Source organism: Ranitomeya imitator, chromosome 2, assembly GCF_032444005.1.
Source record: "Ranitomeya imitator isolate aRanImi1 chromosome 2, aRanImi1.pri, whole genome shotgun sequence".
Classification (NCBI taxonomy): domain Eukaryota; kingdom Metazoa; phylum Chordata; class Amphibia; order Anura; family Dendrobatidae; genus Ranitomeya; species Ranitomeya imitator.
In genome coordinates, this window is record NC_091283.1 from 571,052,629 (window position 1) to 571,080,308 (window position 27,680).

A 27,680-nucleotide genomic window follows, 5' to 3' on the forward strand; every position below is an offset into this window, starting at 1 on the left:
AAACCCATTCGCGTTTCAGGATAAAAGGAATGCTCATTCTAAATTACAAAGCACATGTGCTTTACAAAGCCATTAATAAAATAGCTACGAATATCATTGATACATATGTATAAAAATATTTGTAGACATTCTAAATGCTAAAAGTATCAAGGGGGAATTACAATTCAAATGACTTCTTGTCCCATTGCAGACAAGAGTTGTTAGAATCTCTAGCTGGTGGCGGAAAGCAATGCACTATATTCAACTTTTCCTGAAATAGATTTTAGCATTAAAATAGTATCCAATATCAGACCATATATTGTTGTCACAAAACACAGTTTATTGTCTAATGTCCTGTCGGCAACATTTTATATGTTCTGTAAATATTTTAAGTCTTCTCGCACAGTATATGTGTCAAGGAATGAAATATAGCAGCCCAATAGATTTTACAGAGAGATTGAAATTTGGAAATCAGTTGTTGGCCCTGTGAGAAAAGAAAATTCTACAGTAAATGCTATAAGATATATGTTGTGTTCTACCCTGTCCTTTGTATATTAGGGGCCTTAAATCAAAAGTCAATGGGTTCATAATGAAGAGTTTATAATGTCTTATTACTACAGTGTGTAAATCTGTCCTAGAAACAGTATAATCTGGGAAAAAGAGGAAGCTCATCCCAGATCAAAGGACCAAAACATGAATAGTTTATTGCATATAAATAGAGAATGTAGCCCAAAGTCATTAAATTCAGTAGTAGGTTACTTATACACTAAGGTAGATATTCAAACCTTGGGCTGAAAGGTTTTTTTATAGATTGATCAAAAACACAAATCATACAAAATAATCCAAAACCTTAAACAAATAATACAACAGATACATTGTCCTAAAGAATTGCAGAACTGCAATCTGAAATAATCTTGGTATGAACCAAGACCCGGAAGACGATCATCAACTCTTCTGAAACTGACTCCAGTATTACAGAACCGATTCCTCCTTTGGAAACGAGAGTCCAAGAGTTTTAATAAAACCATCCTGTTTTCTGAGACGGACAACAGGTAAGAAAAGTTTCAATGTAGACAAATAGCCAAAATATTGAATGAAACGTTCTTATTCATTTCCCCATGCAATATTTTGTTTAGTTTGTGTCATATATGTTGTTTAGTTCATCACAGTTAACATTAGTTACACTTTAGCTGCAGATTAAATTGTTACTTAGTGTATAAAAAGAATAAGAATTTGTAATCAGGAAAATTCAGTAGAAATATGCAGAGATGACAGTGCCAAGTGACCCCCTGGGGCCTGATTCTGTGAGAAAAATCCTCCAGCAGTGTGAAACCTGTCCTATGACACATAGGCTTTAAATTGAACATCAAACCTAATAATCCATATCTTATCCCAACAATGACACAAAGAACACTCACTTTCCCTAGAAAGTTCCAACCTCTCCCACTGAAACTTATTTACATATTTCTACTCGTAGCAATTCACATGCTATTCTCTCAAAGGCTATGCATCACCATACTACTTGCTTTCAGCAACTTTCTATTCAGTTTCTGTAATGTATCTACTTTCCTGTACAAAAGCAATATCTTATATTTAGGTTTTTACATATGGGATGGTAGTCATAGATAAGCAACGGGAATGTTATCTGCTCACCAATTCCCAATCAAATGAGATACATATTATATATGTGCTTCGTGGCTATGTATATTACTTTAATTATTCTCACATAGTTTGTTCATAGAGTTTTGCTGATTCAGATTTCCAAGTGTGGTACGAAAAGAAAAGCCTAAGAAGCAAAAGGCATGCACAATTGGAAGAAAGTAAGCTGGTAAACTTATTTTCCAGGACTTGACTATGGGGGACATAAGTGTTGACACCATTTCTCCGGTCACTGAGTCTTCCCTACAAAATGACACCAAGTTTGAGAAGATCAGTATTGACCAGCATTCCTTGGCTGCTGTTGAGCCACCTGTGTTGTGGAAGAAAGGAGGTCGTATGCTCTCTGGGCATCTGGGGTTAAACGTGCTGCTGTTGGCGATCGTCCTTGTTAGCAGTGGGGCTTTCTATGATGTGGCAGTGGTTGAACGGGAGGTGCTCTCTTTTCTGTGCGTCCTTATGGGCCTCACCGGCTGCTGGATGATGGTTTACCTGCTCTGGACATCTAGAAAGGACCGTCACATAAACCTAAAGGACTCCCATGCTGGACCCATCTGGCTGAGAGGTAAGGATAAGCATAGATTAATGGACAATCATGTGGTAGATATTTAGATCAATGTAGTAGAAATATTTTGATTTTTTTTATTTCATGGATAATTCCTAATTAATGCTAAATGCCAAATTCACGAAGACAAATTAATTGTATATGTAACTGTATAGAAAAATTAACATATAAATCAAGCAATCCTTTTTTATTTTAAATTGTATTGAAACATTTATGGTAAGAGAAGTTCTGGAAATGTCATATGGGGCAGATGACTTGGAATACTTGAGCAGCTACACCAAATACAATATACGGTACATTACTAATTTTCAAATTTACCAACAAATTGTTATTATTACCTTATGTACCTTTCAATCATCTCTTATAAGCCACCATTCCTAAACACAGTTTTGAGTGTAGGGGCACATATATTTTTATATATTGCATATATAATTGATAAAAAATAAACTAACAGTTCTATTTTAGAATGCATTCTTTGCAACATTTATTTTACGCTTGCCCAAAACTTTTGCGCAGTAAAGTGTATAGAGAAAGAGAGAGTCAAAATTTCCATTTTACATACAGTACTTACAGTACAGTACTCACTTGGGCATGGAGGTCACTAGAGCTTCATAAATTACCACTGGAATCCTCTTCCACTCCTCATGACGAAATCACAGAGCTTGTTGATGTTAGAGACCTTGCATTGCTCCACTTTCGTTTGAGAATGCCCCACAAATGATCAATAGGGTTTAGGTCTGGAGACATGCTTGGCCAGTCTAGCACTTTTACTCTCTTTCTTTGGCAAGGCAGTGGTCCTCTTGGAGGTGTGTTTGGGGTCTTTGTCATGTTGGAATACTGCCCTGCAACCCAGTTTCCAATGAGACATCAAGCTCTGCTTTATTATGTCACTAGTAGAATACCGAGGCTTCGCTCGTGGAAAATATGTTAAATTGTTGGTTATGGGGGCTAACATAAAATTTTCAGTGTCACCCAAAAATTGACATTTTCAGAGTGCCACAGTAAAAAAATGTTTCCACTTTAAATTTTTATTATTTTGGCATTTTACTAATTTGACGTAACATTGATGTGAACAACAACTTTTCTTTTAATTTCAACATTTTTATTGATTTTACATATTTAATACATATTATGTAGTATAAACTATTACAACTATTTTTTTAACTATTTTTTATCAAGAATGAAAATTTATGCACCTTTCACAAACATATAAAACATTTACACCCAATTAACAACATAGTGCAACCCTTCCCCATCCTCCCTCCAAGTGTAATCTTTAAGTAGTTCATGGACAAAAGAGTAAAATTGGTTTACAGTTATTATTATTATTATTATTTATTATTATAGCGCCATTTATTCCATGGTGCTTTACATGTGAGGAGGGGTATACATAATAAAACAAGTACAATAATCTTGAACAATGCAAGTCACAACTGGTACAGGAGGAGAGAGGACCCTGCCCGCGAGGGCTCACAATCTACAAGGGATGGGTGAGGATACAGTAGGTGAGGGTAGAGCTGGCTGTGCAGCGGTTTGGTCAATCGGTGGTTACTGCAGGTTGTAGGCTTGTCGGAAGAGGTGGGTCTTCAGGTTCTTTTTGAAGGTTTCGATGGTAGGCGAGAGTCTGATATGTTGTGGTAGAGAATTCCAGAGTAGGAGGGATGCACGAGAGAAATCTTGTATGCGATTGTGGGAAGAGGAGATAATAGGGGAGTAGAGAAGGAGATCTTGTGAGGATCGGAGGTTGCGTGCAGAAAAGTACCGGGAGACGAGGTCACAGATGTATGTAGGAGACAGGTTGTGGATGGCTTTGTATGTCATGGTTAGGCTTTTGTACTGGAGTCTCTGGGTGATGGGGAGCCAGTGCAGGGATTGACAGAGGGGAGAGGCCGGGGAATAGCGGGGGGACAGGTGGATTAGTCGGGCAGCAGAGTTTAGAATAGATTGGAGGGGTGCAAGAGTGTTAGAGGGGAGGCCACAGAGCAGGAGGTTACAGTAGTCAAGGCGGGAGATGATGAGGGCATGGACTAGGGTCTTTGCAGATTCTTGGTTTAGGAATGTGCGGATCCGTGAAATATTTTTGAGTTGGAGGCGGCAGGAAGTGGAAAGGGTTTGGATATGTGGTTTAAAGGAGAGATCAGTGTCAAGGATTACCCCAAGACAGCGGGCTTGTGGGACTGGGGAGAGTGGGCAGCCGTTTACTGTAATGGATAGGTTCGTTGGGGAGGTCGTGTGAGATGGGGGAAAGATGATGAATTCTGTTTTGTCCATGTTAAGTTTTAGAAATCTAGTGGAGAAGAAGGATGAAATAGCAGACAGACATTGAGGGATTCTGGTTAGTAGGGAGGTGATATCTGGTCCAGAGATGTAGATCTGTGTGTCGTCAGCATAGAGATGATACTGAAAGCCGTGAGATTCTATGAGCTGTCCCAAGCCAAAGGTGTAAATGGAGAAGAGCAGGGGTCCTAGAACTGAACCTTGCGGGACTCCGACAGATAGGGGGCGAGGTGAGGAGGTGGTGTGTGAGTGGGAGACGCTGAATGTACGGTCAGTTAGGTATGATGAGATCCAGGATAGGGCCAATTCTGTGATTCCAAGGGATGAGAGCGTCTGCAGCAGCAGGGAATGGTCCACTGTGTCAAAGGCAGAGGACAGGTCGAGGAGGAGGAGGACAGAGTAGTGTCGCTTGCTATTGGCGGTTAATAGGTCATTGGTGACCTTAGTTAGGGCAGTTTCAGTGGAGTGGTGTGACCGGAAGCCTGATTGAAAGCGGTCGAAGAAGGAGCAGGAAGATAGATGGGAGGACAATTCAAGATGGACATGTTGTTCCAGTAGTTTTGAGGCAAAGGGGAGAAGTGATATAGGGCGATAGCTAGATACAGAGGATGGGTCAAGAGAGGGCTTTTTGAGGATAGGTGTGATTGAGGCATGTTTAAAGCTTGAGGGGAAAATGCCAGTTGTTAGTGATAGGTTGAAGAGATGGGTTAGGGTTGGGATGAAGACTGTGGTGAGGTTTGGGATGAAGTGGGATGGGAGTGGGTCAAGTGCACAGGTGGTGAGATGCGATCTTGAGAGTAGAGTGGAGAGTCCGTCTTCTGTAATGGTGGAGAAGTTGGTTTTGGAGGTGGAGGGCTGGGTAGTTGGGAGGAAGGGTTCTGGGGGTTGTTTACTAAAACTGTCTCTGATGTTCTCAATTAAACAACTATGTATTGTAGTGCTTTTTGGTAAGCAATGTTTCTGGTTTTACCTTGAGGTGCATATATGAAAAGATTTTTGGGGTTACGTACAACTGTCCATGTGAAAAACACAGGCTCTTGCCAGCTACTTTAAGTGATTGACCTTGTGCTTTGTTTATAGTCATAGCAAATGCAAGTCGGATTGGGAACTGCAAATGCTTAAAATTGAAGGGCATGTCGCTTGGTAGCAAAGCAATACGCAGAATGAAAACATTTGCTCCTTTAGAGTTTCCCATAAGAATAGTGGCTTCAATAACATTGGGCATGAGACTCTAAATGCACAATCTTGTGCCGTTACACATTTTTGGTGGGTGAAGGTTCCGAAGCAAAATTATTGTGGCTCCTAAAGCGAGCTTATACGGTGGCATTCCAGGAGGCTCCAAAGAATTCAGGAACTCCAATGGATACATTACGGCTTGTTCACTCTCCATGCCTGAATCAATGGACATGTATGTGGTCGCCAGACCAGACAGCCTTCCCTGAAATAGTAGATTTATAGAGCTGACACTATCATTTTTAGGTGCTAGGATTGCACGTTCACAAAGCCACTGTTGGTTATTAAAATTGTTACAAATATCAGGGAAAACTTGGTCAATAAGTTCCATTACCGATGACGTCCTTTCACAAAAATATTCTGGAAAGGAAATGACACCAGTAGTGGAATCAGTAGGGAGCCTGTCATTTCCAGGGCATAGTAGCTGGTGTGTAAATTTTTCCACAGTTGTATTTCCCATCAATTGATCCCACATATTAGTAGTAAGAGTTTGCTTCTGAACATGTATCCACAGATAAGAAGATTTTAGACAGGCATTCAGCTCATCCGCTGGTGTTGCTCCATTAAGAACAGGTAATGCCTGGCAGAAGTCACCTGTAAAAATTACAACAAATTCCCCTCATTACACGATCAGTGCCCTGCATATCTTTCAAGGTGCCATCAAGATCCTCAACCGCTTTCTTGTGCGCCATGGTACATTCATCCCAATTACTTAGCAAGTTTGTAATACCTTAGCTTTCCCAGAGCCCTTAGTGATATTACAGACAGGAGTTTCTGACAGCGCTAGATTAACCCTCCGTCAGGGGCAATATGTTTCATAATGAGTTTAGGGGCATTGCGCCTGTCCTGCACAGGCTAGAAAATTGGCTATATTTTCCTTTTTTAAAAATTTCAATGCTCTAAAAGTGATCAGTTACCTTAATAGGAATGTAATAAATGAGAATACACATAATCAGGTGTAAAAAAAAATGTTTAATAACCAGAAAAGTAATATGTTTCTATGTCTTGAGCATCCTCCTCACTCTCTCCATCTGGATCAGTATCAGACACATCTGGACATTCTTCCACATCATCTTCTGAATCAATGTCACTTTCTTCCCCTAAATCTTCTAGCTGTAAGGGGTCTGTCTCATCATCAAGCAGTATATTTTGCACTTGCTCAACATGAAGGGCATTGGACAAGTCAAATATTCTCCTCGCCATTTCATAAGAAAAGCAGAAGCAAGAGAGAGGATGTGTTAGGGCGCAATGTGCGTGAGAAGCACATTCTTATTTCTAACAAAACCTTCTATGACAAATCCACAAATTTAGCACTAGCTATTCATAAAACAAGCTAAAAAAAAACAATTAACATAGTAACATACATAGTAACATAGTTAGTAAGGCCGAAAAAAGACATTTGTCCATCCAGTTCAGCCTATATTCCATCATAATAAATCCCCAGATCTACGTCCTTCTACAGAACCTAATAATTGTATGATACAATATTGTTCTGCTCCAGGAAGACATCCAGGCCTCTCTTGAACCCCTCGACTGAGTTCGCCATCACCACCTCCTCAGGCAAGCAATTCCAGATTCTCACTGTCCTAACAGTAAAGAATCCTCTTCTATGTTGGTGGAAAAACCTTTTCTCCTCCAGACGCAAAGAATGCCCCCTTGTGCCCGTCACCTTCCTTGGTATAAACAGATCCTCAGCGAGATATTTGTATTGTCCCCTTATATACTTATACATGGTTATTAGATCGCCCCTCAGTCGTCTTTTTTCTAGACTAAATAATCCTAATTTCGCTAATCTATCTGGGTATTGTAGTTCTCCCATCCCCTTTATTAATTTTGTTGCCCTCCTTTGTACTCTCTCTAGTTCCATTATATCCTTCCTGAGCACCGGTGCCCAAAACTGGACACAGTACTCCATGTGCGGTCTAACTAGGGATTTGTACAGAGGCAGTATAATGCTCTCATCATGTGTATCCAGACCTCTTTTAATGCACCCCATGATCCTGTTTGCCTTGGCAGCTGCTGCCTGGCACTGGCTGCTCCAGGTAAGTTTATCATTAACTAGGATCCCCAAGTCCTTCTCCCTGTCAGATTTACCCAGTGGTTTCCCATTCAGTGTGTAATGGTGATATTGATTCCTTCTTCCCATGTGTATAACCTTACATTTATCATTGTTAAACCTCATCTGCCACCTCTCGGCCCAAATTTCCAACTTATCCAGATCCATCTGTAGCAGAATACTATCTTCTCTTGTATTAACTGCTTTACATAGTTTTGTATCATCTGCAAATATCGATATTTTACTGTGTAAACCTTCTACCAGATCATTAATGAATATGTTGAAGAGAACAGGTCCCAATACTGACCCCTGCGGTACCCCACTGGTCACAGCAACCCAGTTAGAGACTATACCATTTATAACCACCCTTTGCTTTCTATCACTAAGCCAGTTACTAACCCATTTACACACATTTTCCCCCAGACCAAGCATTCTCATTTTGTGTACCAACCTCTTGTGTGGCACAGTATCAAACGCTTTGGAAAAATCGAGATATACCACGTCCAATGACTCACCGTGGTCCAGCCTATAGCTTACCTCTTCATAAAAACTGATTAGATTGGTTTGACATGAGCGATTTCTCATAAATCCATGCTGATATGGAGTTAAACAGTTATTCTCATTGAGATAATCCAGAATAACATCCCTCAGAAACCCTTCAAATATTTTACCAACAATAGAGGTTAGAGTTACTGGCCTATAATTTCCAGGTTCACTTTTAGAGCCCTTTTTGAATATTGGCACCACATTTGCTATGCGCCAGTCCTGCGGAACAGACCCTGTCGCTATAGAGTCCCTAAAAATAAGAAATAATGGTTTATCTATTACATTACTTAGTTCTCTTAGTACTCGTGGGTGTATGCCATCCGGACCCGGAGATTTATCTATTTTAATCTTATTTAGCCGGTTTCGCACCTCTTCTTGGGTTAGATTGGTGACCCTTAATATAGGGTTTTCATTGTTTCTTGGGATTTCACCTAGCATTTCATTTTCCACCGTGAATACCGTGGAGAAGAAGGTGTTTAATATGTTAGCTTTTTCCTCGTCATCTGCAACCATTCTTTCCTAATTTTTTTTAAGGGGCCTACATTTTCAGTTTTTATTCTTTTACTATTGATATAGTTGAAGAACAGTTTGGGATTAGTTTTACTCTCCTTAGCAATGTGCTTCTCTGTTTCCTTTTTGGCAGCTTTAATTAGTTTTTTAGATAAAGTATTTTTCTCCCTATAGTTTTTTAGAGCTTCAATGGTGCCATCCTGCTTTAGTAGTGCAAATGCTTTCTTTTTACTGTTAATTGCCTGTCTTACTTCTTTGTTTAGCCACATTGGGTTTTTCCTATTTCTAGTCCTTTTATTCCCACAAGGTATAAACCGCTTACACTGCCTATTTAGGATGTTCTTAAACATTTCCCATTTATTATCTGTATTCTTATTTCTGAGGATATTGTCCCAGTCTACCAGATTAAGGGCATCTCTAAGCTGGTCAAACTTTGTCTTCCTAAAGTTCAGTGTTTTTGTGACTCCCTGACAAGTCCCCCTAGTGAAAGACAGGTGAAACTGTACAATATTGTGGTTGCTATTTCCTAGATGCCCGACCACCTGCAGATTTGTTATTCTGTCAGGTCTATTAGATAGTATTAGGTCTAAAAGTGCTGCTCCTCTGGTTGGATTCTGCACCAATTGTGAAAGATAATTTTTCTTGGTTATTAGCAGAAACCTGTTGCCTTTATGGGTTTCACAGGTTTCTGTTTCCCAGTTAATATCCGGGTAGTTAAAGTCCCCCATAACCAGGACCTCATTATGGGTTGCAGCTTCATCTATCTGCTTTAGAAGTAGACTTTCCATGGTTTCTGTTATATTTGGGGGTTTGTAACAGACCCCAATGAGAATTTTGTTACCATTTTTCCCTCCATGAATTTCGACCCATATGGACTCGACATCCTCATTTCCTTCGCTAATATCCTCCCTTAAAGTGGACTTTAGACAAGACTTTACATAGAGACAAACCCCTCCTCCTCTCCGATTTTTACGATCCTTTCTAAACAGACTGTAACCCTGTAAGTTAACTGCCCAGTCATAGCTTTCATCTAACCATGTCTCGGTTATTCCCACTATGTCAAAGTTACCTGTAGATATTTCTTCTTCTAGTTCTTCCATCTTGTTTGTCAGGCTTCTGGCATTTGCGAGCATGCAGTTTAGAGGATTTTGTTTTGTTCCAATCTCCTCCCTGTGGATTGTTTTAGAAATGTTCTTACCTCCCTTCTGAGTATGTTTTCCTGGGTCTTCTTTGTTCAAGTCTAATGTTTTTCTTCCCGTCCCCTCTTCTTCTAGTTTAACGCCCTCCTGATGAGTGTAGCGAGTCTTCTGGCGAATGTGTGTTTCCCAGGTTTGTTGAGGTGTAGTCCGTCTCTGGCGAGGAGTCCATCGTACAAGTAATTCACACCGTGGTCCAGGAATCCGAATCCTTGTTGTCTGCACCATCGTCTTAGCCAGTTGTTTGCATCAAGGATCCTGTTCCATCTCCTGGTGCCATGCCCGTCTACTGGAAGGATAGAAGAAAAAACTACCTGTGCATCCAGTTCCTTTACTTTCTTCCCCAACTCTTCAAAGTCCTTGCAGATTGTCGGTAGGTCCTTCCTTGCCGTGTCATTGGTGCCAACATATATCAGAAGAAATGGGTGGACGTCCTTGGAGCTGAAGAGCTTTGGTATCCTATCGGTCACATCCTTGATCATCGCACCTGGAAGGCAGCATACTTCTCTTGCGGTTATGTCCGGTCTGCAGACGGCTGCTTCTGTGCCTCTCAGTAGTGAGTCTCCCACCACCACCACTCTTCGTTGCTTCTTGACTGTACTTTTTGCTGTCACTTGTTGCTGTGTGCCCTTACCTTTTTTGCTTGCTGGTATTGCTTCATCCTTAGGTGTGCCATCTTCATCCTCTACAAAGATTTGATATCGGTTCTTCAGTTGTGTGGTTGGTGATTTCTCCATGGTCTTCTTGCTTCTTTTGGTCACATGGGATGAATAAAAACAGCAAATTCTAATCGTCAAAGGTGTGACGCATTCAGGGTATGTGCACACGTCAGGATTTCTTGCAGAAATTTTCCTGACAAAAAACGGACATTTCTGCCAGAAATCCGCATGCGTTTGCGGGAAAAACGCAGAAAATCCGCAAAAATAATGAACATGCTCATTTTTTTTACCGCGATGCTATAAAATAGAATGCATAATGTATGCGTTTTTAATGAGTTTTTATAGCGTTTTTAGCACGAAAAAACGGGGAAAAAACGCGAAAAAACCTGTACGTGTGCACATACCCTTAGGGGCAATGAGCCTGAGAAGCCAAAACACTGATATCTGATCTCCTGCAGCTCTGCAGCACAAGAGGCTTCTCAGGTTTCACACAGCCTTTAAAGTTAGGAAGGTACTGGGAGGACGGTGTTTCCCAGACAAACCACTGAAAATAGAGAAATTAAACTAAGGCTACTTTCACACTAGCATTGGACTCGGCCCGTCGCAGTGCCTCGACGTACCGATGCTGGCAGTGAATGCGCCGCACAACGGGGGCAGCGGATGCATTTTTCCAGTGCATCCGCTGCCCCATTGTGAGGTGCGGAGAGGTGGGGGCGGAGTTCCGGCCGCGCATGCGCGGTCGGAAATGGCGGACCATCGGCAGCAAAAAACGTTACATGTAACATTTTTTGCTCCCGGTGGTCCGCCACAACACGGCGCAACCGTCGCACGACGGTTGCGACGTGTGTCAATGCGTCGAAATGCATCGCTAATGTTAGTCTATGGGGCAAAAACGCATCCTGCAGACAACTTTGCAGGATGCGTTTTTACCCATAAACGACGCATTGCGACGTACTGAAAAAAACGCTAGTGTGAAAGTAGCCTAAGTGAGCTGCGCCTGTCAGATCAGTTGCCCCTGACGGAGGGTTAAAGGGCAATCCTAGTGCTGAATGAACCGAGCGCCCTACATCTAAAAGAGTGGACGCAATCCCAGATGATGCAACAGCCAAGGCAATGTCATTGTTTGAGCGAATTTCTGCAAGCAGCAAATTAATTAAAAATGTTTTACCAGTACCTCCTGATGCATCTAGGAAAAATAGTCCCTCATTTCCACTGGAAATCTGAGCCATAATTGCCATATAGGCCAATCTTTGGTCATCAAGCAAAAGAGGCTTATTTAATATGACAAATTCTTTACTTTTTTCCAAATCATAGCTATTTTCTTGCAGAATACATCTGTTCATAAGATCAAAGTCTGGTCGATTTGGTGCTGGTAAACCTAATTCTATTAGAAATCCAGACAGGAAGAAAATAGCAGCACCACACAAGTCTTCCAATGAAAAAAACATTTGTCCTTTATTTTAACAACATGCTGTGGACATGGTTACAGAGGGCAGGATAATTGCAAGACGAACTGGTTAGGTTAATGGACTATGGCCGTTTCGCGTGGTATACGCTTCAACGGGTCCAGATAGAATGGAAGGTGTGTCATTTCCTATTAACCGTCAACACATGACCTCAAGAAAATTTTTATTTTTTTTAAATAAATAAAACATATGAAACACATGAACAAAACATGTAAAAACAACAACCTAACATTGTATTTCATCGATAATATCACCAATTCATATCAAAAGCATATTTTTACATTTCTTTTCCAAGACATTTTAAGCAAGGCATAGAAGCGAGAAGTAGAAAGTTATAAGAAACACGAAAAATCCAATCTTTCATTGAGACCTAAGGGGCCCTGCGCGTTAGCCTTAATAATCCATTTAGCTTCCTGACGTAGAAGAATTTTGTTATGGTCACCCCCATTTTTTGGTGGTTTAACCACTTCTAACCCTGCAAATTGTAGGCAATTTGGATCGGAACCATGAGCCTCCTGGATGTGTTTTATAAAACGCGGTGAGCCTTTCCCTGTGGAGATGGAGTTAAAGTGTTCCCGAAATCTTATGAACATAGATCTTATGGTTTTCCCAATGTAAAAAAATAAACATGGGCAGAAAATAATATAAACCACAAATTTAGTCCTGCAGGTGATCAAATCAAGAACCCGGTGTTGGATGTGTCCCACTCTTATAGATGTCCCAATTAAATGATAGCTACAAAAATTGCAGCTTTCACGTCTATAATTTCCTTTAGGGGTACTCGCAGTAAGCCAGTTGCTATTTTGTATAGTCTCTGTGCGATTACGTACCAGTAAGTCAGCAAGATTATTTGTGTGTTTATAGGCGAATCTAGGTTTGATTACTCCAGACTTGGTTAAATCATTATCGGATTCAAGGACATGCCAGTTTTTACGGATCGAGGCATGAATTATTCAATCCACCGGAGTATATTTAAAACTAAAACTGAAAAATTTTTCATGAGGTGTTATGTGGGAATGCTTTTTTCTTTGTTTTGATCTATCAAATAACAACTCTTTTTGTGTGATATGACTCACTTGTAACTCAGCGTCATTCAAAAGCTCTAATGGGTAGCCCCGATCAAGGAACAGGTCTCTTAGTTAAGATGTAAAGCGAGTGAGAGATGCTTCCTGCAATGTCATATCCCAGTGTTGATCGTCTTCGATCAGACCACGCTTTTGGTATGCTTCCCTGTGAGTTTGACACAGCTCTCCATAAACTATTTTCAAATCTGTGAAAGAATTTGGCCCATGGACAATGTGAAGCAGTAATCGGAGGTAGTAAAGGTACCGTTACACTAAACGACTTACCAACGATCATGACCAGCGATACGATCTGGCCGTGATCGTTGGTAAGTCGTTGTGTGGTCGCTGGGGAGCTGTCACACAGACAGCTCTCTCCAGCGACCAACGATCAGGGGAATCACTTCGGCATCGTTGAAACTGTCTTCAACGATGCCAAAGTCCCCGGGTAACCAGGGTAAACATTGGGTTACTAAGTGCAGGGCCGCGCTTAGTAACCCGATATTTACCCTGGTTACCATTGTAAAAGTAAAAAAAAAAAAAAACACTACATACTCACATTCTGATGTCTGTCACGTCCCCCGCCGTCAGCTTCCCGCACTAACTGTGTCAGCGCCGGCCGTAAAGCAGAGCACAGCGGCAAAGTCAGAACCAGGAGGGTAACGTGGTATCAGAGACAGAAAACCAAAGCCGAAGTCCAGGGAACAGATCGAGTCATACACGGGTACGGGCTGAAAGAGACACCAGGATCACCAAGATCAGGATACAGGTCAGGGGCTCAAGCTGGGAAGCATGAACTATCGTTAACAGTGGTAGGCAGGCTGTGAGGGACTGAAATAGCCCAGCTAGCTCAAGAACGAGGCTGATGAGATTAACCCCCGCATGACCAGTCTCAAAAGAGGAAAAATGAAAATAAACTCCGGACTGGACCATGACAGGTACCATATTGAACTTCCAGTCACCAGTATGTGAGATCGATAACACCAAATTTAATGCAACTGCTCCCCATTTACACCTGAGACCTTGTAACACTAATGAGTCACATGACACCAGGGAGGGAAAGTGGCTAATTGGGCACAATTTTATTGCCAGTGGTTTTGACATTAATGGCTGTGTTGAGTTATTTAACAAAAGAAAGGAATGTCCAGCTTCACCGAGTCCGTAAAAAAGAGTTTTCTTTATTCACAAACTTTAAACATGGAGGATACAGACTTCATGGTCATGGTCATGATTAAGGGAGCCTAGTCTCCAGAAACGTGTTGAGATTCTTACCCATATGGTTCATGCTGAAGTCTGTATCCTCCATGTTTAAAGTTTGTGAATAAAGAAAACTCTTTTTTACGGACTCGGTGAAGCTGGACATTCCTTTCTTTTTTTGGACCTTGTACGCCTGGATACAGCGGGTCCATGCTCCTGAGGTTTGGTTCTTGCATCACGGGTGAGCTGGTTTATGTTCCTTCTTACTGAGTTATTTAACCCCTTGAGCTTTTTCAGTTTTGCGTTTTCGTTTTTCACTCTCCTCCTTCCCAGAGCCATAACTTTTTTATTTTTACGTCAATATGGCCATGAGAGGGCTTTTTATTGCGGGACAAGTTGTACTTTTGAACGACACCATTGGTTTTACCATGTCGTGTACTAGAAAGCGGGGAAAAAATTCCAAGTGCGGTGAAATTGCAAAAAAAAGTGCAATCCCACACTTGTTTTTTGTTTGGATTTTTTTTCTAGGTTCATTAAATGCTAAAACTGACCTGCCAGGTCATTATGGGTTCATAGATACCAAACATTATAGGTTTTATTTTATCTAAGTGGTGAAAAAAAATTCAAAACTTTGCTAAAAAAACAAAATGCGCAATTTTGTTATCTGTAGCGTTTCCATTTTTCGTGATCTGGGGTTGGGTGAGGGCTTATCTTTTGCATGCCGAGCTGACGTTTTTAATGATACTATTTTGGTGCATATTCATTTTTTTGATCCCCGTTATTGCATTTTAATACAATGTCGTGGCGACCAACAAAACGAAATTCTGGCATTTTGACTTCTTTCTTGCTACGCCGTTTAGCAATCAGGTTAGTCGTTTTTTTATTGATAGATTGGGCGATTCTGAATGTGGCGATACCAAATATGTGTAGGTTTGATTTTTTTTATTGATTTATTTTGAATAGGGCGAAAAGGGGGTAATTTAAACTTTATATTTTTTTATTTTTTTCATATTTTTAAAAACATTTTTTTTATTTTGGCATGCTTCAATAGCCTTCATGGGAGGCTAGAAGCTGCCATAACTCGATCACCTCTGCTACTTAGAGGCGATGCTCAGGCTACTATTCCGTCCGATGGCAGAAAGGGGTTAAAGTGCACACCAATTTAACACTATTATACAATCTGTACACTGACTATTTTACCTTGTATCAAAGTGTCATATCTTCAGTGTGGCCCGATGAAAAGATATGATAAAATATTTACATAAATGTGAGGGGTGTACTCACTTTTGTGGTATACTGTATGTTTTTGGCTGACTACATTAGTGCACACTAATTAAAAGACACAAGTTGGAAACTGTCTCACATTGTCTTATCTTTTTGCCATATTTTACGCAGTCGGACTGGCAGTTTTTGGAGTTTGTTCGTTAGTTCTTGATGTGCTGAAGATTGGAAAATCAGTCAGTCTGGCTCACTGTGGATCTTCCATTCAAATTGTCTATCCAGTCTTTCAAGGCCTGTTTGTAGTGTTGCAGGTAAGATTTGCGAACTGCATCTGAAAACACTTTCGTAACCCTTTTTCTTTAAAGGGAACCTGTCACCAGGTTTTCCCCATCTAAACTAGGGCAAGTACCTGCAAGCCCTCATAAATAGCATTCTAATATGCTGTGTATATGTCCCCATTCCGCTCTCCAAGGCAAAAAAAACTACTTTTATTATACTCACCTACAGCGCTATCCAGTCTTGATCCGGTGCCACCTCTCTTCTTGTGATCGCTGTCCTCCTTCCTTGGTTCATGTGGATGACGCGTCCTGTGTCATACACACAGTGTACTCCATCGCTCTCCTACACAGACGCCCCTCTTTTTGCCCTGCCGAAGGCAAAGTCCTGCAATGCATGTGTGCAGTGAAAAGCCATGGAACGCTGGTGCATACGTGCTACAATGCTTTGCTCTACCCTTGGCCGGACAGAGAGAAGTGCTCCTGAGCAGCACCGCAAGGAAGGACATTGTGTGGATGACGTATGACTAGAAATAAGAGAAATAAGAAAACCCATATCGGAAAATTCGGGGTTTGTACCTTGTCAAGTGCTGAACTCTGAACACAAACTTCGGCTAGAAATCCGTTTTACAGTCCAGGAAGGAGACAGAGGTAGAGTGAGAGAAGATTTTCCAGCTCCAAAGTTTGAGTCCCCTTTGAGTTTTATGGGGTTCAGGTTCAAGTTCAGGTGCAGTTCTGGAAACAAATTTTGGAGTAAAGTTTAGACAAACCTGAACTTCCATGGGTCTGCCCATCCCTATATAGGACACATCATTCCCAAGAAGTATGGAAGGAGGATGAAGAATGCAAGAAGAGAGGAGGCATCAGATCAGACCAGAGATTCCCATGAGACCAGACCATGCTGTCTGTGAGTATAATAAAAGCTATTTGCTTTGCCTTGCAGAACAGATTGGGGACATATCTACAACATTCTAGAATGCTGTATACAAGGACATACAGGTGATGGCCCTACGTTTTATGGGGAAAACCTGATGACAGGTTCACTTTAACTGTAACTATTTGTGTAAACATGAACTATCAATAAAATATTTTTGATAAAAAACATTTTTGATTAGTTTTGTAGTTATTGATTCAAGATGTGAAAATGATATTGTGACTGCATGATCTTCCTATACAGACGTACTTCCTCTGGATCTCCTGCCAAAACTGTGTTCAGACTCACATGAACCTAACCAGGTAAGAACTAATGAAGAATTCTGGTGAGAAATCTCAGGTTATGTGATTTCTTATGAAAAATGTACAGTATATAAATGTTAGATAATTTACAATGTAATCTAATGGGTGAAATCAAAGTAACTTTAATGTAGATTTATTAATCATGTATTATAGATGCGGCCTCATGCTGACTCTCAGCACTAACCTAGCAATCTGGATGGCTGCAGTCACAGATGAATCTCTCCACCAGACTCCTAGTGGTAATAGTGGTAACTCATCTGGCGGACACAGGATTGCTAGAGGTAAGACATCTCGGTATTCAGTATTATAAGCCTTTTTTAGCTAAGTGTCAATCTTTAAAATATTGGGCCTTTTTCCTGCACTGCATCTATCATATGGTGACTTAGAAAGTGTTGCCTTGCCCTTTTTTTTGAACCCACACAAATATATACTGGAATTGTATAAATAGCAATCTTCTACAGTCTTAATGCTAGAATCACATGTTGTTTAGTAACAGACGTTTTGTACTTGTAAAGACGCATAGAACTTTAGATACCTTACAACTGCTGTCCAATTGCATCAGTAGACTGCAGGCTGCCATTAAGGAATCAGACACTCAAAAAACTAGTCTGTAGTCTGCTGATGGCCTGACACTGAAGTTACATGGGATTTGAGCCTTTCCACTACAAAAGATATATTCCCTTGAGAACACCCCAAAATATCCACTTTTAGTGTCATTTTGCTAAAACCGATCCTTTTTGTGGCATTGCTCTCAAAACTCTCCTAGCTAATTTATGAGTGTAGGCAAGCATTGCCATAATGTGTCTACAAATAAAACTCACATATGTAGTAACAAGAAGGAGAGTAGCCTGCATAAGGACAAATAAGGGAAAGTAATTAAAGAATATCTAAACTTTCGTATTGATTTTTGCTATTTAGCAGAAACTTGAATTGTCTGCAGATAAATGGGAGTTCGAATCCTGAGACCCCACTAATTGTGCCATTGCCCCTGAGAAGTGTTCATTTCAGCAGACAAGACACATCTCCTGTCTGAGTGCACACACAACGAGGAGTACGAATTTAATAGAAAACATAAGTTATGAGCCTTAGTGAAGTACGCACTTCTTGGGGGACTAGTGCAAGTCTCATAACCCGAGTCCCCACCAATCTGAACGCATTTCAAGTGCCTGCAAAATAGTAACATAGTTACATAGTAACATAGTTAGTAAGGCCGAAAAAAGACATTTGTCCATCCAGTTCAGCCTATATTCCATCATAATAAATCCCCAGATCTACGCCCTTCTACAGAACCTAATAATTGTATGATACAATATTGTTCTGCTCCAGGAAGACATCCAGGCCTCTCTTGAACCCCTCGACTGAGTTCGCCATCACCACCTCCTCAGGCAAGCAATTCCAGATTCTCACTGCCCTAACAGTAAAGAATCCTCTTCTATGTTGGTGGAAAAACCTTCTCTCCTCCAGACGCAAAGAATGCCCCCTTGTGCCTGTCACCTTCCTTGGTATAAACAGATCCTCAGCGAGATATTTGTATTGTCCCCTTATATACTTATACATGGTTATTAGATCGCCCCTCAGTCGTCTTTTTTCTAGACTAAATAATCCTAATTTCGCTAATCTATCTGGGTATTGTAGTTCTCCCATCCCCTTTATTAATTTTGTTGCCCTCCTTTGTACTCTCTCTAGTTCCATTATATCCTTCCTGAGCACCGGTGCCCAAAACTGGACAAAATAAGAAAAGTCAATTAAAAAAAGTGTAGTTATTCTTGAAATATAGAGTTCCAATATGGAAGCTTATTGTGGCCATTTCAATCTTGCCAAAGTGTATCTGTGTGGTAGCCAAAAAGTCCATTGGATAATCTAATAAAGAGTGACAAGAGTTTAGACAGCACATTTTAGGCCACACTGCTTACTCAGGTTATGTTCACATGTATCATTTTTGCCTTGTTTTTCATTCAGCATATTTGATGCGTAAAATATGCAGTGTCTTACAGTATCAACATAATCAATGAGATTTCTGCAATCTCATGCACGCGCTGATTTTAAGCTCATATTTTAAGCTCTACTGCATTTTTGCCGACATGGAGCATTTCAATTCTTTCAGCGTTTTTGCAGCACTTTTCACTCTTTCAAATGAGTGTTTCAAAACACAAGCAAAAAGAAGACAAAAATGCTTACTTTGTATATACAACTGCCACCATTCTGGTTAAAAAAAAAACTCTGCAAAAACACAGTTTGCACCAATGGTGTGTCCTCCCCTGTCCTTGCGTGAAACTATGTCCTCCATAGATGTTAGATGCTGTTGGCTGATATGTATGCCACTAAATACTTCAAGTATATTCATTTTAACTTGTGCTAATAAAAACAGAACATCCTCTTTTGTTTCAGCTGGTGGAGGATCTGGTGACTGTGCATGCAACACTCCTGTGTGCGATACCTTCCAGACAGGATATTATTACCTATACCCCTTTAATATTGAATATAGCCTCTTTGCTTCAGCCTTGTCCTACGTGATGTGGAAGAATGTAGGCCGAGTAATGAGCCAGCATTCTCATCATCACGTACATCATTCCATCTGTCCAAACAGACTTTTTGTGGGAATTATCTTTGGGGTCGGGGTCCTTGTGGCCGGCCTAGGTGTCTTCATTGTATATGAGATTGAAGTTCCTGAGGAAAAATCAAAGCTAAGAGCGCTTGAAATGTTTTACATCTTCAGTATTGTAGCTCTCAGTCTGATGAGTATTATCTCACTTGCTGGTTCAATCATCTTCAGATTTGACAAGAGGGATTCGGACAGTCACAAAAACCCTACAAGAAGCCTTGATGTTGGTTTACTGATAATTGCTGCCCTTGGCAAATACTGTATCGCCTATTTCTCAATAATAGCCATTGTAGCCACTTCTCCTGGGAGCCTCATTGATCATTTAAACTTGGTGTACTCACTGCTCATGATTGTGCAGCACACCCTACAGAACTTCTTCATCATAGAAGGACTTCATAGAGAACCATTCAGTGATGGACGCTCAGAACGTCACCCTTCAGTAGCCTCCGTAGAGGAAGATGAAGTTTACACCAATCCAGCAGTTACAGTTCCTCAGGGCACTCACTCAGTAGCCCAACATGGATATGAGCTGGATTCAAACTGCAATGGGATTGTTGCTCACTCCAATCAAAAGAATACTCGAGCAGTCTGGAGAAGGAAGGCGCTGAAGGAGATCTCTTTATTCCTGCTTATCTCCAATATCATTGTAAGTTACATCTCCAATGGAGATTCAATATACTAGTTACATTTGTTTTATTTTCATCGTCCTAATATAGACTAAAGATATTATGAGTTGCCTAAGGGAAGGACATACAGTATACTATATATAATATTTTTTTCTCATTGGTCCTACAGCTATCCCTCTATGTGCATTCCTAAAAGTAAGGCTATGGATCATTAAGCAGGACTGGCATTTTATCTATGACTATATGGTGGCCCGATTCTAACGCATCGGGTATTCTAGAATATGCATGTCCACATAGTATATTGCACAGCCCATGTAGTATATTGCCCAGCCACGTAATATATTGCCAGCCACGTAGTATATTGCCCAGCCACGTAGTATATTGGCCAGCCACTTAGTATATTGGCCAGCCACATAGTATATTGCCCAGTCATGTAGTATATTGCACAGCAACGTAGTATATTGCACAGCGACGTAGTATACAGCACAGAGCCACGTAGTATACTGCCCAGTCACGTAGTATATTGGCCAGCCACGTAGTATATTGCCCAGCCACGTATGTAACAGCTTAAAAAAGACTTAAAATAAAAAATAAACATATACTCACCTTCCGAAGAGCCCCTTGTAGTACTGATGCCTGTGTGTGGTGCACACGGCAGCTTCCAGTCCCAGGGTTGGTATGAGCGTAGGACCTGTGATGACATCGCGGTCAAATGACCGTGACGTCATGGAAGGTCCTTCTCCCATAGCATCCTTTGTACCGGAACCTGCCGCTTGCACTGGCGAGGACAACGCGACGTCGGAGGGTAAGAATAACCTTTTTTATTATTATTATTATTATTATTATTAACATTAGATTTTTTTACTATTGATGCTGCATACGCAGCATCAATAGTAAAAAGTTGGTCACACAGGGTTAATAGCTGCGTTAATGGAGTGTGTTACACTGCGGCATAACGCGGTCCATTAACGCTGCCAATAACCCTGTGTGAGGGCTGACTGGAGGGGGTATGCAGCGGGCACTGACTGCGGGGAGCAAGGAGCGGCCATGTTGGCGCCGGACTGTGCCCATCGCTGTTTGGTTTTGCGCGTTTTGCCACGACCAATCAGCAACTTGGATTTACATGACAGACAGAGGCCACAACCAATGAATATCTGTGACAGAAAGACAGACGGAAGTGACCCATAGACAATTATATAGTAGATGAGTAGTACTTTGAGTAGTAGTGAAAAAAATCTGTGATTACATTTATATTTTCTTTTTAATAATGATATATGCTAAGTGTGTTGCAATAAGTGGAATAATTACCGTATATACTCGTGTGTGTATTTTTTTGTCCTGAAAATGCCCCCATCGGCTTATACATGAGTCATTGTCCAGAAAGCAGGTGGGGGAGGGGGAGCGGCAGAGCAGTGGCAGGAGCCGGCGGTGGTGGTTGTAACTGTGCCGCTGCTAAAGAGAAATGAATATTCATTTCTCTTATAGCAGTGACAGCTGCAGCCGCTGGCTTCCAGAAGACATCATACTCACCCTCCTCCGTGCCGTCACTGCATCTCCATTGGTCTCGGTGTCGGCAGCTCTTCCTGTGCTGAGCGAACACGTGGCACCCCTCATTAAGGTAATGAATATGTATGCATCTGCACTCCCATAGGCATGGAGCGCATATTCATTACCTTAATGAGCGGTGCCACGTGATCGCTCAGCACAGGAAGAGCTGCCGGCGCAGAGAAAAACGGAGATGCTGCAGGGTTACACTGGAACCAACGAGATGCTGAGAGGGCACGCCGGTAGTAGGATGAGTAGGATTTTTTTGTTTTTTTTGTAATAGGAAGCATGCATACCAAGACAGGAGGGGGTAAGCCATACATACAACAATAGGATGGGGGGGGGCCATGCATAGAATGACGGGATAGGGGGAGTCATGCATATAACAATGGGACCAGGAGATCCATGCATATGGAACACCCGCCAGGGGCCTAGGGTACTCGGTACTGAGTCCGGTACTTAAAGGGGATGAGTCACGGCAGCAGCAACCCCATCCATGGCCCTGGGCGCACAAGTAAAAGGGACAGTCTTTAAAGGTGTTTGGATAAAGTTTGTTTGTGATGCCACCTGTGGTGTTCAGTCAGGGTGACCAACGCTGCTTAAAGGGGTCCGCTGGGGTGATGTTATGGCAGCTGGGATGGTATGGCTTCCCGCAGGTGAAACTGAGTTCCCAGGGCTCCCGGTGTGTTTGGCAAGGATGGTGTGGTGCTGAAGAGAAAGAGGACACAGGGTTGCAGTCTCTTTACATCTTTACTGAAGGGTTCAGGCATCCACAGCCCAAGGTACCGGATCACAGGTGTCAATGGTCTGGCCTGCATGGAAGCGAGTTGGGAGTCCCCCTTACCAGGTGGAGTTAGAGGCCTTTCTTCTAACACTGTTGGTGTAGTCCCTTGCTGCCTTAGGCCTCTCACAAGGTCCTCACGTTTTCTCTCTGTCCCCCTTTAGGTAGGACACTACCCGTACGACAGGTAGCTCGAGCCTTTTTACAGGTTCTCTATCATGACCCGAGCTCTATGCGCTACTGTGTCCTCAGGTTTCAATGGTGGACAGGTGACTTGCAATCCAGCTGTCCTGCCAGTTTCTGCTGGGAGACGTAGAGTACTTCACAACCCCGGTCTTCCGGCTACCGGTATCTGCACTCAGTAGGGAGGTAGCACAGTCGCAGCTAACCCCTAGCTCTTCACTGTCTTGTGCTTCCCTTCCCCTTCACGCTCTCTACAATCTGTTTTGCTTTCCCTTTTGCTCTTTCCAGGAGCTGCAGCACCTCTCGTGTCTGCACGGCCCTTCTCTTTCCTCTCTGCCTCAGACTGCTCCAGTCCGCTGTCTGGCATTCACTGACTAACTTCCCCTCCAGATCAGAATACATATAGGGGAGCCACGCACAAGCTGGATCAGAGCTCCCCCTTCTGGCCTGGAGTATGAAAATGTTGCATGTTTGTGACTACTTGCTAAAAGCGATCCTTCCTCGCTTACAAGCATGACATCACTCTCCCCATGAGAAAAGCAATGCCACTGTAACAACCAGGAACCTGGGGTGTCACACATACAACGATGGGAAAAAAGGAGCCATGCATACACCGAAGGGACCAGGGGAGCCATGCATGCAATGACAGACGGGGTGAGCCATACATACAATGATGGGACAGCGGAAGCCACACATAGCAGGACAGCAACGGGGAAGCCATGCATAGCAGGACAGGGATGAGGGGACAATGCATATCTGGCTTATACTCGAGTCAATAAGCTTACCCAGTTTTCCGTGGCAAAATTAGGTGCCTCGGTTTATACTCGGGTCGGTATATACTCGAGTATATACGGTAATTCCATTATCAGGACCTTAATTTCAATTTAACTATTAAAAAAAATGCCCCACAAGAAAAACTTGATGCATCAAGTTACAATGTATTGATAAATATCCCTGCTGAGAAATATTTTAAAAGTTGATTTATTATTAAGAACACTCAGGGGTTAACCCTTTTATATAAAAGTTAATTAGTCAATTAATTGTGTGTAACTATATTGTGTTGTATTTTCGTAGTTCTGGATCATGCCTGCCTTTGGTGCTCGTCCACAATTTGATAATGAACTGGAGATGAACTTCTATGGAGAATCCATGTGGATTGCAGTAGTAAACATTGGCCTTCCATTTGGGATCTTCTACAGGATGCACGCCGTGGCTAGCCTTCTGGAGGTCTATGTAATTTCATAGCTTAACTGGTGTCATGGCAGAACAAAAGAACAGCATGGTCAATCTAGACGGCTAAGGAAAGCATTACAAAATAGTGTATTTTTTCTATAGCTCATCTATATTTGTAAAATTTATGACACCAATATTATCAAGTCATTTATTGTACATATGTTTGCTGAATTACATCATGAGAAACTGTGAATGTAATGATTTTGTTTGAGGTTATTTGAAGACCATGAGTTTTTTTGCCAACTCCTACCAGAAAGGTATAAGTGAACCTTTTCCTAGGGTTCAAAGCTCTTTCTGAAATGACTGATTCATTAGATGATATCTTTCTGTTCAATGCAACTTAAATGTGCAATTTCAGCATAAAATATTAGATACAAGTATACAACATCATATTAAGAACATTGCCAATGACTCACTGTAATGTGATAGGTGAGAAACCTGTTAAAAGAAATCTGGCAGCATGTTTTTGCCATGTATTCTGAGATGATTATTATTATTTCTTATTATAGCGCCATTTATTCCATGGCGCTTTACATGTAAGGAGGGGTATACATAAAAACAGGTACAATAATCTTGAACAATACAAGTCAGGAGGAGAGAGGACCCTGCCCGTGAGGGCTCACAATCTACAATGGATGGGTGAGAATACAGTAGGCGAGGATAGAGCTGGTCGTGCAGTGGTTTGGTAGATCGGTGGTTACTGCAGGTTGTAGGCTTGCCGGAAGAGGTAGGTCTTCAGGTTCTTTTTGAAGGTTTCGATGGTAGGCGAGAGTCTGATATGTTGTGGTAGAGAGTTCCAGAGTAGGGGTGATGTGCAAGAGAAATCTTGTATGCGATTGTGGGACAAGGAGATAAGAGGGGAGTAGAGAAGGAGATCTTGTGAGGATCGGAGGTTGCATGCAGGAAAGTACCGGGAGACGAGGTCACAGATGTATGGAGGAGACAGGTTGTGGATGGCTTTTTATGTCATGGTTAGGCTTTTGTACTGGAGTCTCTGGGTAATGGGGAGCTAGTGAAGGGATTGACAGAGGGGAGAGGCCGGGGAATAGCAGGGGGACAGGTGGATTAGTCGGGCAGCTGAATTTAGAATAGATTGGAGGGGCGCGAGAGTGTTCGAGGGGAAGCCACAGTGCAGGAGGTTACAGTAGTCGAGGCGGGGGATGATGAGGGCATGGACTAGGGTTTTTGCAGATTCTTGGTTTAGGAATGTATAGATCCGTGAAATATTTTTGAGTTGAAGGCGGCAGGAAGTGGAAAGGGCTTGGATATGCGGTTTGAAGGAGAGATCAGCGTCAAGGATTACCCCGAGTCAGCGAGCTTGTGGGACTGGGGAAAGTGGGCAGCCATTTACTGTAATGGATAGGTTTGTTGGGGGGTCGCGTGAGATGGGGGAAAGACAATGAATTCTGTTTTGTCCATGTTAAGTTTTAGAAATCTAGCGGAGAAGAAGGATGAAATAGCGGATAGACATTGAGGGATTCTGGATAGTAGGGTGGTGATATCTGGTCCAGAGATGTAGATCTGTGTGTCATCAGCATAGAGATGATAGTGATAACCGTGATATTCTATGAGCTGTCCCAGGCCAAAAGTGTAAATGGAAAAGAGCAGGAGCCCTAGAACTGAATCTTGTGGGACTCCGACAGATAGTGGGCGAGGTGAGGAGGTGGTGTGTGAATGGGAGACGCTGAATGTTCGGTTAGTTAGGTATGATGAGATCCAGGATAGGGCCAAGTCTGTGATGCCAAGGGATGAGAGGGTCTGTAGTAATAGGGAATGGTCCACTGTGTCAAAGGCAGAGGACAGGTCCAGGAGGAGGAGGATAGAGTAGTGTCGCTTGCTCTTGGCGGTTAATAGGTCATTGGTGACCTTAGTTAGGGCAGTTTCAGTGGAGTGGTGTGACCGGAAGCCAGATTGTAAGCGGTCGAAAAGGGAGCAGGAAGATAGATTGAAGGACAGTTAAAGATAGACATGTTGTTCCAGTAGTTTTGAGGCATAGGGGAGAAGTGATATAGGGTGATAGCTAGATACAGAGGATGGGTCAACAGAGGGCTTTTTGAGGTCAGCATGATCTAGAGGCAGAGATCCTGATTCCAGTGATGTGTCACTTACTGGGCTGTGTGTTGTTGTTTTCATAAAATCAGTGCTTTATCAGCAGGAGACTGTCAATACAGTTGTCTTGTGTCATGTGGCGCTGTTGCTGTGTGTAACCAAACCCCCACCACTGATTGGCAGCTTTCTGCCTATGCACAGTGTACACAGAAAGCTGCCAATCAGTGGTGCGGGTGGGGGTAGAACTCAGCATTCAGAGAACTGCTACATCTGCAGCAAATAAAACAGTGATTATGTCAAAATGACAGCATACTGACCAGTAAGTGACACATCTGTGGAATTTAGGTCTCTGCACCTACATTATGCTCCTGTCATACCACATAGCAAAAATCTGGTGACAGATTCTCTTTTGTTTGTATAAAAAAAATGCAATAAATAAAAATGAGAAATCTACCATGATTCATTGTATCTTGAAATAACACAATTAATAAAGCATATGCACAAAAAAAATCAAAATGAACCCTTTCATGTACAGCACAATAAATATAGAAAGAATCTGTCTTTTTCAAATATACACTTACATGGAGTGCTATGCTAACACACATACAGGAGTGTAACGATCACAGGGAGGGATCCACCAATGCCAGCACCTAATTCAGCTGGATGTGCGTCCAAGCACTCAAATTCAACTGAAATGTATTGCGGCACAAAGACCCACTGGATTTCTGCTCTACAATACATTCTACCGGCCAATCAGAAAGCAGCCAGCAGCTGACGTCAGCATGGAGGTCACTGGCGGCGCATGGCAGTGATGTCATGCGCCGCCCATGGCAAGCCTGACAAACTCAGCTGCCAGCCTCTCTACCAGCTGTAGAAGAGATTGCCCCTTGGGGGAAGGTAAGAAGAATGGATATTTATTTTGAAAATGTAAAAAACTAATTTGGCACTCCAAGGTAGATGAAAAAACGTGACTCGAATTTTATTTACACAGCTAATCCACTGTATATAATATGGTTTCGGCCAAACGAAAACCATAGTTTTTGAACTGTTGTGAGGGATGTCTTGTGGCGAGATTTGCTTCGTGGTCCCAAAGCATCTAGTTACGGTACCCCTGAGTATGTGTGTGCTATTTGAAAGTTTGTTGCTTACCCTTTTCAGGCCACAAGTGGTTTGATGATATAGGGACCTTAACAATACATGATGAAACAGTGAGACCAGAATCCATTGTAAAATAATAACGTCCTTACTGGAATTCTTTAAATAAAACTGTAACAAACAATAGCAGGTACAATACTTTTGGTACAAGTCTTCTGTGTCAGAGGCCCTTTGCTTATGCGTAACACCCACAGCATTTTTGATGTTAATAGCATTATTTGTGAGTGACAGAGTTCATCTCAAGCTTCCCAGCTCTGGCCTTCTTGTCTTTATCCTCCACTGCAATGGGTACCACGGGTCCCCTCCTGATCGGAATAGGAATGCTCTGAACCTCCAGAACTGATTAACATGGTCCCATTATGTAGTTTACTCC

At 41.9% G+C, this 27,680-nt stretch overlaps 1 protein-coding gene across 3 annotated transcripts; it reads left to right on the forward strand.

Moving 5' to 3' along the window:
- Positions 1–739: 739 nt before the first annotated feature.
- Positions 740–26,648, forward strand: LOC138665015 (proton channel OTOP2-like). Of its 3 annotated transcripts, none has more exons than XM_069752143.1 (7): positions 740–1,031; positions 1,710–2,200; positions 15,797–15,933; positions 17,075–17,133; positions 17,287–17,414; positions 19,522–20,381; positions 23,945–26,648. In XM_069752143.1, exons 2-7 carry the CDS (start codon positions 1,834–1,836, stop codon positions 24,113–24,115), a joined length of 1,722 nt encoding a protein of 573 aa, XP_069608244.1. In that variant the 5' UTR covers positions 740–1,031; positions 1,710–1,833; the 3' UTR covers positions 24,116–26,648. The 3 variants fall into 3 exon arrangements, with proteins under 3 accessions (XP_069608244.1, XP_069608245.1, XP_069608243.1); XM_069752144.1 differs by having other exon boundaries at positions 1,721–2,200; XM_069752142.1 differs by having other exon boundaries at positions 1,825–2,200.
- Positions 26,649–27,680: the final 1,032 nt, after the last annotated feature.

What these genes read in the sequence shown, in the direction of transcription:
- LOC138665015 (XM_069752143.1), top strand. Translation starts at nt 1,834, where the DNA reads ATGGGGGACATAAGTGTTGACACCATTTCTCCGGTCACTGAGTCTTCC. An exon ending in TGGACCCATCTGGCTGAGAG is followed by an intron (nt 2,201 to 15,796) that starts GTAAGGATAAGC and finishes TATTTTACGCAG; the next exon opens with TCGGACTGGCAGTTTTTGGA. An exon ending in GCCTGTTTGTAGTGTTGCAG is followed by an intron (nt 15,934 to 17,074) that starts GTAAGATTTGCG and finishes CTTCCTATACAG; the next exon opens with ACGTACTTCCTCTGGATCTC.